We start from the raw sequence: 13002 nt of genomic DNA, 5'->3' as shown, positions 1-13002 counted from the left end.
AAGTTACAAACCTACTAGAGAACTAAAATTGTTTTCACTTGAAACGTTTTGGTAATGGCTGGGAGGAAGTTATTAATACAGGTCTTAAAATCAAAACCTAGAGGAAAACACTATGACCATAATGATGACATAATGATGACAAAACATTTATTGTCAAATAACATTAAATAAGCTTAAACGTTCAACTCTAACATGTATTAATTTGTCAAAAATAAAAAAATAGTAGCAGTACATCCAGGGAACATTTTATACCAGGTGCTCCCAGGATTCAAACCCATGACCTCTAACAAGAATTGTTAGTGGAATGCACTAGCTGTTGTTGTCTTTTGTTTTGTCTTATCTTCCAATGGAAAATCTGAAAATGTTTGTTTTTTATAAAGATTTCTTTTTTTAGGAGAGAATATATCCTGGCAATATTAAACAGTATGTCAACAATTATACATGTATTGGGATATAATAGTTCACAGGCTAGTTCTGTGCTACCCCAACCTTTAAACAGAAAAATCCCTAGTGCTGTGCTGGTGGTACTATATTTTTTGTCAAATAAATGCTTATTTTTCTAAAAAAAAATTCCAATAAATTCTACAATTAACTCTCAAGACCAGAATTAAGCAATTTGTTACAGTGCAGTTTTGCTTTAGAGAACTGCCTTCTGAAAAGCAATTTTTATTCATAAAGTCATAATAAGTCATTAAAGTCATATTTATCATTTGTATGTTCTGAAGAATTGTTTAAATGTGTTTGTTGTCTAGAAGCAACATTGTGCAACAGTGGAATGGTTATAGCTCACCTGTGCAGTGATGTCACACATGCACTATACAAAATGTTGCAGTTGTCACATGTTATTTATTTATTTATTTTTTTGTATGATCCATTATTGAACTATCTACCTTTTTCAGTATGTACTTAACATTTAAGTTAAATTTAGGACACAATTCTATTACAGTGTGTCATATACAACAGAAGTCAATTACACTTTAGTGTAATGAATTGTTTAACAGCAATTACTATTAAATGATGTTGCTCTATCAATCTTCTTAATACATTTTGTGGCCAGAAAAAAATAAAAATAAATTCCTTAAGGTGTGCCTTTAACCCCGTTGTACACAAATCAAACGATGAAAGTCTGCACTGCCAGGTAAGTTCCCTTTTCTCACTGTGTTGTCACACCGATTCCTTCTGCATCCCCCAACACTCTCTCAAACACACAGGCACAGGAAGCAGAACTTCCACATTCCAGTCTGTGTTGAATGGAGCAGGGCACACCCATCCATGGCACATATAGTACAGTAGAGTGACGCGACAGAGCTGCTGCTGCTCTCAGTGCGTTTGGGTTTCATGTAAATGACAGCTCTATCACAGGAGCAACAGCTCACATTAATGATGACACCTGAAGGTAAGCCTCACGTCCATACTATATGCTACTGTAGTTTGCCTCTAAATACACCCATGAAGTTGCCGGAGTACATTTTAGTAAAGTAAAAAATAATACAAATAATAATTATTATTATTATCAATATAATAATACATTTCTGAATTAGACACATCGTAAGTTGGAGTTTTCTGCTTTGCAATTCAAAATAGATTGTGTTATATTTATTTATTTCATCCGTGTTAACCAGCCCCATTGCGAACTTGCGCGTGAGGAAAATAAAAGCTCAGTTATCTCAGAGGAAATTGGCGGATTGGGTGTAACAGCGCGCATTGTTCTTGCATGAGAACATGTGGGATAAGTTTGAATATACCCATCGATTTAATGCGTTCGTTCTCACATTAGGAGGGTAACTTTTATTCAGTTTTAGTTGCACTAAACGCACTTTTACCTTTAACCTCACAATATTGATCCTCATTGCAAAATACATGGATAACTCAATCAGAATGTCTTGATTTTAAAGAAAATCTGTTGACATGTTTATTTATTCCAGAGCATTTAAAGTCCATTTGATTGATGTTGACTTAAGAATTTATTAATTTGTCAGTAATTGTGTTCTCATAAAAGACAGCATTGATGACTGGCCATTTACATCCACTCTTACATAAAAAAAATAATAATAATACAAATTTAACAAACTCAACTGCTATGGCATTGTTATTGTACATTACAATTAAATGCTTACTTGAGAACATAAAGTCTGTATTGGTTCAATAATGTTTCGTTTGAAAACATTGGTTGGTTAGGGTATTGAGAATGTCATTATCTCTATATTAAAAGCATTGTGTCTTTTAGATGTTCTCAGTAATATAGTGAAACAAACGTGTGTTTGTGCACTTATCTACTTGGCTCAAAATTTGGGCTCTTGTTTTGTTAGGGCTTGCTTGCTTGAGTCAGTGCCAAGAGGTAATTTAAGACAAGATTTTTTTCCCCTCAAATGGCATTAAGTGCTTAAAATAAAGAATTTAGAGCACACTATGAAGGACTTTTTCTGGGTTTAGACATCTTAGATTAAATCTCTAAATGGAACTGCTCAATTACCTGCCATTGATTTTATTACAATAGCTAACTATCTGATTGTTTGTATTAACTACTCATATCTGGATTTATGACATATTCTGTACTTGTATAGATGAAATACCCAATTACAGTTACAGTTATTCTTAGGCTGGTGGTGATGTAAACAAACACCTGTTGATAATATCTATAGTGAAATGAGTGTTTCAGCAGTACTGAATGCAGGGTTGGCATGGTTCCTCACACCTCGTTCCTAGTGTGGATCCTCTGTGTTGTCAGGGGGTTTGCACATTCCACTCCCATTGTTTACACCAGGAAAGTCTGATGCCAGTGTTATATTGCTGGGGTAAAGAAAACATGTGCAGTCCTCTGCACAGCTGGGAAAAAAGATATATTGGAGCAAAGTTCTCCTAAAGTCAACAACATTTGTTTTTGTTTTTTGAAATGAATCGACAAATTACTAAAAACCATTTACCAATAATATAAAAAGTAATAAAAGTATCAATTTCACTAATAAAGGTAAAATGGATGAACTTCTTATTGTTGTACAGGCAGTGATGACTGTCAATATTCAGTGCATGCATAAATTCAATGTTTTCATAGCGTAAGAAATTATATTATATACTTCTCTTTACTATACACAAACAGTATAGCACTAGCTGATGGAGACTCATTGTCTTGCACCTCAGCCATCAAAGGATATGCTTGTTATAAATTTGTTCAGTTCCAACCAACTGTGAGCAACATGGTTGCAAGATTGGACTCCTGATCCCAGACTCACCTCATCACCTTGTCAACTCTCACACGAATGACAACAGTGCCGAGGCCTCAGCAGTGTTGCTATGCACACAGGATCGTTAGCTCTCTGCTCAGCCTGAGCAAGGAGATCCCTGGAGGTCAATCTAGAACATAACAGAAAGAGAGAGAATACATTAGCATGCATGAGACATTTAGTATATTCAGCTCTTCAGATATATATGTAGAATATGATGCAGTATGACATCTATGAAGTGTGTATTTTTTCATTGTAAAGTACTTTCTCCTATAAGCCATTTGCTGGTTGACTTACCAAAAATTAGAAATACTATGGCCCTTACAAAATATTGATTTGTTTGTTAGAGCAATCTGATGTTCATTTCTGGCCCAACCAATGGCATGAGCTAGGGGCGACGCTAACTGTTTGTAAAAATGGAAATGGAAAATGAGGGCAACACAGAATGGGGTGGTATAAGTGTTCAGGAAACCAGTTTGGAAGCAATTATTTTTGGCATTTTGTTGGAACCACTAGTGATTCAGATATTACACACTTCATCTTTCACTACCAGTCAAAAGTTTGGACACACCTATTTTATTAGTTGCATTTACTACTGTGATGAAATGGGCAGAGCGGGGCCGGGCCGTGACTATGCACAGAGAAAGACACACAACACAAATGCACACACAGCAGCTGCGTGTGGTTCTCTCTCTCTCGAACTGCTGCGTCCTGCAGCACTTATCCCTCTCCTCGGCTGATTAGCCCAATTGGGGGCTGGGCATGCGTAATCACAGCCCAGCCCCACCCTCCTCCTCATCATACTCACCTTTAGATGGAAGTACAGGAATTGGTAGTGACCAAACATTTTTAATAAAAACATTCTATTTGAGATTTTTCATAGTTTCCACCCTTTGCTTAAAGTACAGCTTGACATTCTTTCAGCCAACTTCATGAGGTATCCACCTGAGATGTTTTGAAGGATTTCCTATGTTTGCACTTGATGGCCACTTTTCCTTCACTGTCCAACTCCATCCATTAATTTTGTACAAAACTAATTTGAAGCATGTAAAGGTGCATGTAACACAGTTAAAGGATCGGCAAGGAGGAGGCGAGAACCGGCTTGTCAACATAAATGATATTTAATGAAAACTTAAACCATAAGCACACAAACAAAAACACACATGATGGACATGCCCGTAATTCTCTCTCTCTCGAACCATCGTCACCTACCGCCTTTATCCCTCGCGCGCCTCATCAGGCCGATTGGGGACCGGGCGCGCGATATTCCGCCCTGGCCCCGCCACAGTGCACTAAGAAAGTTTTGGTTTATTAAAAATGTTTTACACAGAAAGACCTGAATAGCATTTTGAGAAATATGTTGAAAATGATGTACACTTACATGAGATGAAGACTCCATTCATATCAGTAATAAAACAAAAGCCATTTAAATTTGCTTGAATCAGGTCACCCCCTCATGGGCCGTGTTGACAGTACATGACACTAGCTGGGTTTCCATCCAAGTATTTTTATACACATTTTGGGACATTGCATAAAAACTGCTGAATGGAAACATCAAGATGCAAATAAAATCTCCAAATGTGCATAAAAAAACATATACGCTCGATTTAGGTGGATACATTTTTTATTCGATGAGAAGAAATATGCATAAAATAGGATGGAAACCAGAGGTGGAAAGTAATGAATTACAACTACTCTTGTTAAAGTACTTGAGTGCATTTTTCTACTTTTTTAAGTATAAATAAATAATAGTACTTCTACTTGAGTTGATTAAAAGTATTCAACGTTGCTACAGTTATTCTCTCCACAATTACAAAGTATAAACAAATACATAATATTTCTGAATTGTGGGGAATATTTTTGGGAAGAAGAAATTGTCAAGTTATAAGCACTAAATCTGTTTGTATACTAAAATGCACTGCACTCAGCACAATGGAAGCCCACAGGGCACTGCATCATGAGCACAGCAGCTTGCAGATACTGCACCCAGTGTCCTCTCTTCTCTAGCTTCTCCAAGACTTTCTGTCCTGTCACTATACAAGAACTGTAACACTGTGATTTTCTGCCTATTTCAATTTATTCTGGAAAGGAGCTGTTCATTCAGGTATGAGGGAACCGTCTAAACATGTTTAACCACTGATCAAACTTCACTTGTTTTTAAGGTAGGAAATGTTTTAACTGAGTCAAACATTAACACAATTTAGTTTGACATACAGTATATGTGTGGATATCTTGTTTGCTTGCTACTATATGTCTACAAAAACTTTTTACGGGGTCTAGCTCAGCAAGCAAAAACGCTGACTACCACACCTGGAGTAACAAGTTGGAATCCAGGGCGTGCTGAGTGAATCCAGTCAGGCTTCCAAAGCAATCAATTGGCCCGGTTGCTAGGGTGGGTGGGGTCACGTTGGGTTAAGCTCCTAGTGTGAGCCTCCACATGCGCTAGGTCTCTGCGGTAACACGCTCAACAAGCCAAGTGATAAGATGCGCGAATTGTCAGTCTCAGACACAGAGGCAACTGAGATTCATCCTCCACCACCCGGATTAAGTCACAACGACACTATGAGGACTTAGAGAGCATTTGGAATTGGGCATGCCAAATTGTGGAGAAAAAGGGAGAAAATCCACAAAAAAAAAACTTTTTATATACACCATAGAAAGATGCAATGCCAATAGTGTCGGAAATTAACGGAAATTAACAAAAATATCCCTGAAATTCAAAATATGGGGGCAAAAAATGCCCTCGCAAAGAGTTCCCATGTTTTATTAATAATATCTGATATAGTTACAATTACAAATATTGCAATCTTCTTTTGACTTTTCACTGAAAAATGTTTCCCTCTTTCCAGTTCCTCGCACCATCGCACGCACAGACGGGCTCTCCCTTTCTATCAATCCGCATCAGTTTGGTATTGTACTCCTGCATTAAATTCTGTAACCGTTTTCCCCTCTTGTTCAAAATAAACTGTGCTAGTGGGTAACACTCTCGCTCACGGTGCTGTACTGAACTTCCCTGCCCTGTGCTGCTGTTTAGCTTTCTGAAAAGCCTCACCCGCTAGAGGCCAAAAGTGTGAAAGTTATAGATGTTATATAAACAAGGTATGCGAAATCACAAAACATAATGTAACCAAATGCTACAATTTACTTAATAATAATAATAATAATAATAATAATAATAATATCTCAATATGTTAAATAACCATAATGTTAATTAAGACTTTATTATTACAACTGTAATACAATAATACATACACAGAACAATCACTTTTAGTGTTTATTTTTGACTTATTTTATTCAGTTGGCATGTAGGAGTTGATAACATCATTCTATATCTGGTTAATTGCTGCAATATCATTGATAGAAAATGTCCTCCTCTATGATATTGCATTATATTAGTTTTGTAAAGTATGTTAACTTAATAGCCAAAATACTTGGACATAATTGAATGTGAATAAACCTGAAATATGAATGTTTCAGTCACAATGCACATTATGCACATAGAGACAATTTAGAGATATTTAGAATGTTAAAATGGTTATTTATATAAATGTTGTATTCTTAAAATTTTCCATTTGTCTAAGAATCCTCTTGCAGCAATGCTGGTCTTTGGCATTTAAAAGCTGCTAGTTTAGGACCTGTGAGGAGTCAGTTTCTCAAACTAGAGAATGTGACTTTATTTGTCTTCTTGTTGTGCATCTAGGCCATCCACTTCCCTCTCTATCCTGGCTAGAAATTCTTTTTTCAAAACAGTAATTCATGAAATAGCCTTTATCTCTCTAAAACAATGGACTTTAGGAGAAAACAGAATTTCAGGAGAAATAATTTTCTTTTGTGCCAATTTTTAAAACCAATTGTAAAGCAACTTGTAAGATCTCATTACCTTTGCAAATGGGGAAATAAAACACTGTATTGTGATTTCAGCTCATCCACATTCAATTATTCTAATAATATATTTTTTTATTGAATACCAAATTAGCATTTTAGAATGCTTTTGAATGGAATAGGTGACAATATATGTTTGCCATCATTGGTAAAGGACAAATTCAAAAAATTCCACTTAAAATAATTATTTCAAACCATAATAATAAATTGCAGTTAATGATTTTGGAAGTATTATTTATCAATGCAATGCATCCTTGGTGAACGGAAGCATCAATTTCTTTCAAGAACAAAATTGTCTTAGTGTTCTAAAAAAAGGAAGCATGTATACTATAGATAATATAATTTTCATAAAGTAACTTGTAAAGTAATTACTTAAGTAGTTTTTTGGCAAACTACTTATTTACTCTTACTTGAGCCATTATATTTCTCAGTACTTCTACTTATACTCAAGTGTATTATTTCTTCAGTAGCAGTACTTTTACTTAAGTAAAAAAAAAAGAATTACTCTTTCCACCACTGATGGAAACAAAACAGAAGATAAGGCAGCATTTAATAAACAAATTTCCAGTCTCCAGGACGATGGGTGTCAGTATAGAGTCCACAACCACAAATACTACTGGCCTGGGACCAATGGGATGTGTAAGAGCTAGCTAAAATGTTACTGAGTGCACCTTTAAGCATCTTTATATCAAAAGGTTTAAGATCATGAAAAGCATACATTTTGTTAAAAGTGTCCATTGTCCAAGCTTATAACGGGTATTGTAACATAATATGATAAATGCAAAGTTTTATCTAATCCTAGGGTTTCTCTCTCGTAGGACTTGCCTTATTTTGGGGATCGTTCACTCTCCACATGATCCTTGTCACTGAAGGAAGCTCTGTGGGATGTGGGTGTCCAGCAGCCACCATTTTAATTAAATTTCCCTCGAATATACCCAATGACACATGCTGCTTGAACTTTTCAGGATCCACATTCAACCAGGTGCATTGGGCGGCTTTTTTGTCACATACACATCTGCAAGTTTTGGACCTGACTAACTGTAATATCAGCCACATTGATCACAGTGAAGTTAGAGAGACATCATTGACTTCATTGAGAGAGCTATATCTTAGTCAGAACAGATTGTCATCTCTTCCAGCTGACTTCCTATCCAAAGCCTATAGTCTGGAAATGCTGGATCTGGGAATGAATAATCTGACGTATCTACCCAAGCGATTTCTGCAGAACTCTGAAAATCTGCAGGTGTTGATCCTTGGATGGAACAAGCTGAGCTCTCTCCCAGGCTCTGTCTTTAAGCCTTCACTACAACATCTGGAGCTCTTTGAAAACCCCTGGGCTTGCACATGCACACTGTGGGAAGGGCTCCAGGGTGGTCGACATGACAACTCCAGCGGTTTTCAGGGGCTTGTTGGTAATCTGACCTGTGCCTCTCCTCAAACTCTTGCAGGACGGATGGTATGGTCTTTACAGAACAGGGATGTGTGCCACTTAGCCAACCTAACAGCTCTCTTCATTCTTCTTCCCCTTCTCCTGCTCCTCAGTCTGGTGCTCTGCTGGTGCTGTGGCAGGAAGAAGAAAAGGAAAGAGACCTCGTCATTTAGCCCAGCTCACAAAAGGCCCAGCAACTCACAGTGCAATGGACGGTGGCCACATGACAAACTGCCCACTGGACAGTCACCAGCATCTGTAGACAATGGAAAAGAGGTCATACTGAGGAACCAACTGATGCTTCAGCCCTCATCCACCCTGCTAGACAGTACTCGGGACATCTATGAGGAAGTGGAGATTAAACTGGGCTCTGTGGAATCGCTGGCCAATCCATCGTCCACTTGCTCCACTGAAGGGACTGCAGTCAAGCAGGATCTGGATGCAGTGAGTGTGAGTGAGGTGATGAAGGACTCAGCTGATCGGGAGAAAGCTTACCTGACCCAGTCCACTGAATACTACAGTTTAGTACCAGGGATTGAAATGGATGACTCAGACCATGGAGAGTATGAGAGTGTGGACCTCTCGTAACATTAAAAGAACACCCACATTGTGTGCATAGTGGAGAATCTCACAAAAATTCTATTAGTACAGTGGATTTTTGTGCCAATGCTATTGTATTGGACAGGTGGTCATCATGTTTTGCCTTTGGTTGCAATTATTGAATTACTGTACTGATAATGTGACAAATCTGACTAATCACACTGTGAATTCGGCAAAGGTAGGTAGAAAGTTTTGCAGCAGAAATTAGTCTGTCCTGACTGAAATTCAAATCAGTGCCTCCGAGTAGTTGTAGCAAAACGATTTGTTGAACGGATAAGCACGTGTGAGCTGCAATTTCCAGGTAAAATATACACAGAGTGGTGCAACAGTTTTGTTGTAAATAATTGAATGCATCAACAGGAATGCATATTTTATTAACCATACCCCTAACCCAAACTCCAACCCTAAACATATCCATACAATGTAATTATGTAGAAATGTAATTTTAGAGGGAAATTGCAAAGTCCATATAATGCTCACCATTGTTTATGCAAACACAATTACTTCCTGGTTCACTCGGGACCAGAAACCATTGCTCTGAGGCTGCTTGGCAACATGCTATCAGTAGCACTAGATGGAAATGTGATTACTTTTGAATTGATGCAAAAATTACTAATGGGAAATGGTGCTTGTCATTAATTCAACTGAATGGTGTTGCTTTCAGGGTACATAAACTTTCGGAAGCAACGTGTCGATTTCACGTGTGATCATGTTTGTCAAACAGAGCTGTTTGTAGACTAAATCAGTCTGTTGTCAAGATAAGCTATCATATAGCTGTCATCTGAATATTTTAACTATATTGATATACACACATATACACGGTATATATGTCCTCTTGTATAATTTGATGCTTTATTGATTTTAAGCTTTATTATTGGCATTACTGTATTATAAATTACTTTTTACTTTTTTTATTAATTTATTATTATTAATAATATTAAACATTCACATTCAGTTATAGCACATAATATGTAAAATGTATATCATATTATGTAAGAGAACAGTAATTAGCTGTTTATTTATGTTCGTAGTAAAATACTTAATCATGAAAACATTAAACAGAACCACAGCCCAGCCTCTGGTACTTATCATAAGTAAGCAAATCTATCATGGTAACCATAATTAAACCCAGTACTAAAATGTTGTTTTGAGGTATGATTTTTTTGTTTTGGCATATTTCTCTTTTTTTAAAACAGTTTTTATGTTCCCGGTCATTCTATAAATAAAATGGTAGAACAAATATTGTCCAATATTTAACAAGGTTGGCAACAAATAAGAATTTTTCAGGGGTGATGACCAAAAAACATATGGTTGTTTCTTTAACGTTGGGCACGTTCATGTTCCTGGAGTTGATTTTAATTTAAACTAACAGATTTCAGCTTTTTCTTTTTGTTATGAAAAAAGTCTCAATAAAACTGAATGGGAAACTACCAGGCCATCATCCTTTGTTTATTTTTCAAATGCTTTTTATGTACACATTGTACTGTTTTAGCCTCGTAGCCTCCAGACCCAGACTTTCAATATTTAACAATAAAATCCATTGTAAAATACTAATGATATTGATGATATTGTTAGTAGACAAATAAAACAAACTGGTGGGAGAGTTAAACATTTTTAATGAGACTTTACTCTCCAGAAGTCCACAATGGTAAAAGTGCCTGAAGTTGAAGAAACACCACCAATATATGCAATCTGTAACAAAACACACAGTTTTGGATTTTGGTAACACTGTTAAACTGGAGAATAATTTCTATATGCATTTGAGATTTCATGATGTTATTCGAGAATTATGAAAATGAGAAATTATCTTTAATTTTTTGGCTTAAAATAATTGTTTGGATAAACCTTCATGTTTTTAAGATCTATGTTTAGTTATTTTAGTCTTAATTAAAATATTCCTCTTGAAGTATCTGATACACTCTGAGTCTAATGCATATGCAACACATCACATTAAAAATGTAAAACTCTATTAAGTTTCAAAATTTCAAATTGTATAATTGTTCTTGGACACATTTACCCTAGGGGACTAAATAATCAGATTGAATGTGAAATGAATATACCACTCTCAGAGTCTCATATTGGACTTCACAAGACACCATTGATCTGCTTCTGTGTCCCCATAATGACCCAGCCCATTCATTAGTGGCTGAAATCACTCAGCAGTAATAAAAACCTAGCTCTGATTTCCTCCTGAGTGGGAGTTTGTAATTATAGCATTGGGTTACTCAGTCACAGTAGATCTGGGCACATTATAATGGCCTAACAGGCATCTCTACCTGCCATGCCGGAGGAGAGAGCGTTAAATTGTGGGGTCTGTGTGTACTTTAGAGCTGTAAATGTCTATTTTAAAACCCTGTTCTAACAGACACAAAATTACACTTGCAAACACAAGCTTTATACAGCATTACTCTATCATTTAGAAGCTGCTTCACTATAATACCATTGCAATTATGATCATTTAGAATTCATTAGTTCAAGACAATTAAATTAGCAGTTAACAAGAGGGTTGTATATTTTACTAAAACAAAGAAACTGTTACTAGACAACATCCTCAAACTAAGCTGCCCCTTCATTACTTAATAGGTTTGTTTATATTCAGCATATAGATAGATAATTTAAATTCTGATTAGTTTAATACATAACCCATTTCTGAGTGGAGGAACTCCAATGAACCATTCTACAGGCACAATGAGAGTGTGACATTTCCCCTCACATTATTTCCTTTTAAGACACTGTGTGCTGGGTGTGACATCCTAAAGTCTATAACAAATTAAAGAAGCACTTTATAATATGTTCCTTTTAGTGCAATTGAATTATCTTCTGTAAATTATTAAGAAAGTTTGATGCCTAATGTTTCATTGCAGTGATTACTTGCGTCATGGTGACTATTTTAAACTGTGGCCAAATTGGGCTCCACCGCCTCGTTTTCCCACTATTTAGATTTTTTTTTTAAATAAATAAAAACAAGCTAGTCCTAGGCTGTTCACCCAATCATAACCAAACAGTGCAGAAAGATTCAGCAGAGTCCCAATATGAAAATGTATTGAAAGGAATTTTTAACTTTTGATTTATCGTCAAACAGTACGCCAAAACGAATGTAGTGGGTGTGGCCACTTTTACTAAAACAGTTATAACTTTTGAACGGATTGAGATATTATCAGCAAATTTGGTACTCTTATGTCATTCTGAGGACACACAAAAAAATGCACACTTCTGCCTCTTGGTGGCGCAATAATAATAATAAAACAAAAATGGCTCTAACTATGCACCGTTGGTCTGATCTAATTTTTGCATGCAGTGTCGTTGTCCAAGGTGCCACCAAGCTGTATGAGGACAGTCACATATCTTGAAAAACATTGCCGCCATCCACCTATCAAATTTTAGCAGCTGTTTGACAAATTTAAAAAAGACATATCGAAACTAAACTTGGTAGACCTATTTGTCTCTTGGCCTGAGAGGTCTGGGCAAAATGTAAAAAAAATTGGCTATCATATTTTAATATATATATATATATATATATATATATATATATATATATATATATATATATATATATATATAGATAAAAATCAAGAACCATTGGTGTGAATCAAATTGTTCATTAAATATTTGAGATTATTTAACAAAACTACTTTTTCAAACTAATCCTAGGCCACTTGCCCAATTGGAACCAAACCAGTGCAGAAAGATTCTCTGGAGTACCAATATTAATAATTATCAAAACCTTTGAACATTTGATACATCATCGCAAAGGTACGCCAAACATATGCAGAGGCGTGGCCACTTTTACTTAAATGTTATAACTCTTGAACGGAATGAGATATCATCACCAAATTTAAAACTCTTATGTAGGTCCATCTGAGGACACGT

The 13002-nt window shown here is 36.0% G+C and overlaps 1 protein-coding gene across 1 annotated transcript; it reads left to right on the top strand.

Annotated features, from left to right (window-relative positions):
• Window positions 1-1255: 1255 nt before the first annotated feature.
• Window positions 1256-11033, top strand: si:ch211-106k21.5 (leucine-rich repeat, immunoglobulin-like domain and transmembrane domain-containing protein 1). Its single transcript, XM_052134989.1, has 2 exons — window positions 1256-1396; window positions 7922-11033. Exons 1-2 carry the CDS (start codon window positions 1345-1347, stop codon window positions 9118-9120), a joined length of 1251 nt encoding a protein of 416 aa, XP_051990949.1. The 5' UTR covers window positions 1256-1344; the 3' UTR covers window positions 9121-11033.
• Window positions 11034-13002: the final 1969 nt, after the last annotated feature.

This window comes from Xyrauchen texanus, chromosome 9, assembly GCF_025860055.1.
Source record: "Xyrauchen texanus isolate HMW12.3.18 chromosome 9, RBS_HiC_50CHRs, whole genome shotgun sequence".
Taxonomy (NCBI): domain Eukaryota; kingdom Metazoa; phylum Chordata; class Actinopteri; order Cypriniformes; family Catostomidae; genus Xyrauchen; species Xyrauchen texanus.
Note: the sequence above shows the minus strand (reverse complement) of the source record. Positions and strands in the feature narration are given on the sequence as shown.

Bases quoted from the DNA above. Each gene is read 5' to 3' on its own strand.
- si:ch211-106k21.5 (XM_052134989.1), top strand. From the start codon at position 1,345: ATGACAGCTCTATCACAGGAGCAACAGCTCACATTAATGATGACACCT. The intron at 1,397-7,921 runs GTAAGCCTCACG...TCTCTCTCGTAG, and splicing joins ATTAATGATGACACCTGAAG to GACTTGCCTTATTTTGGGGA.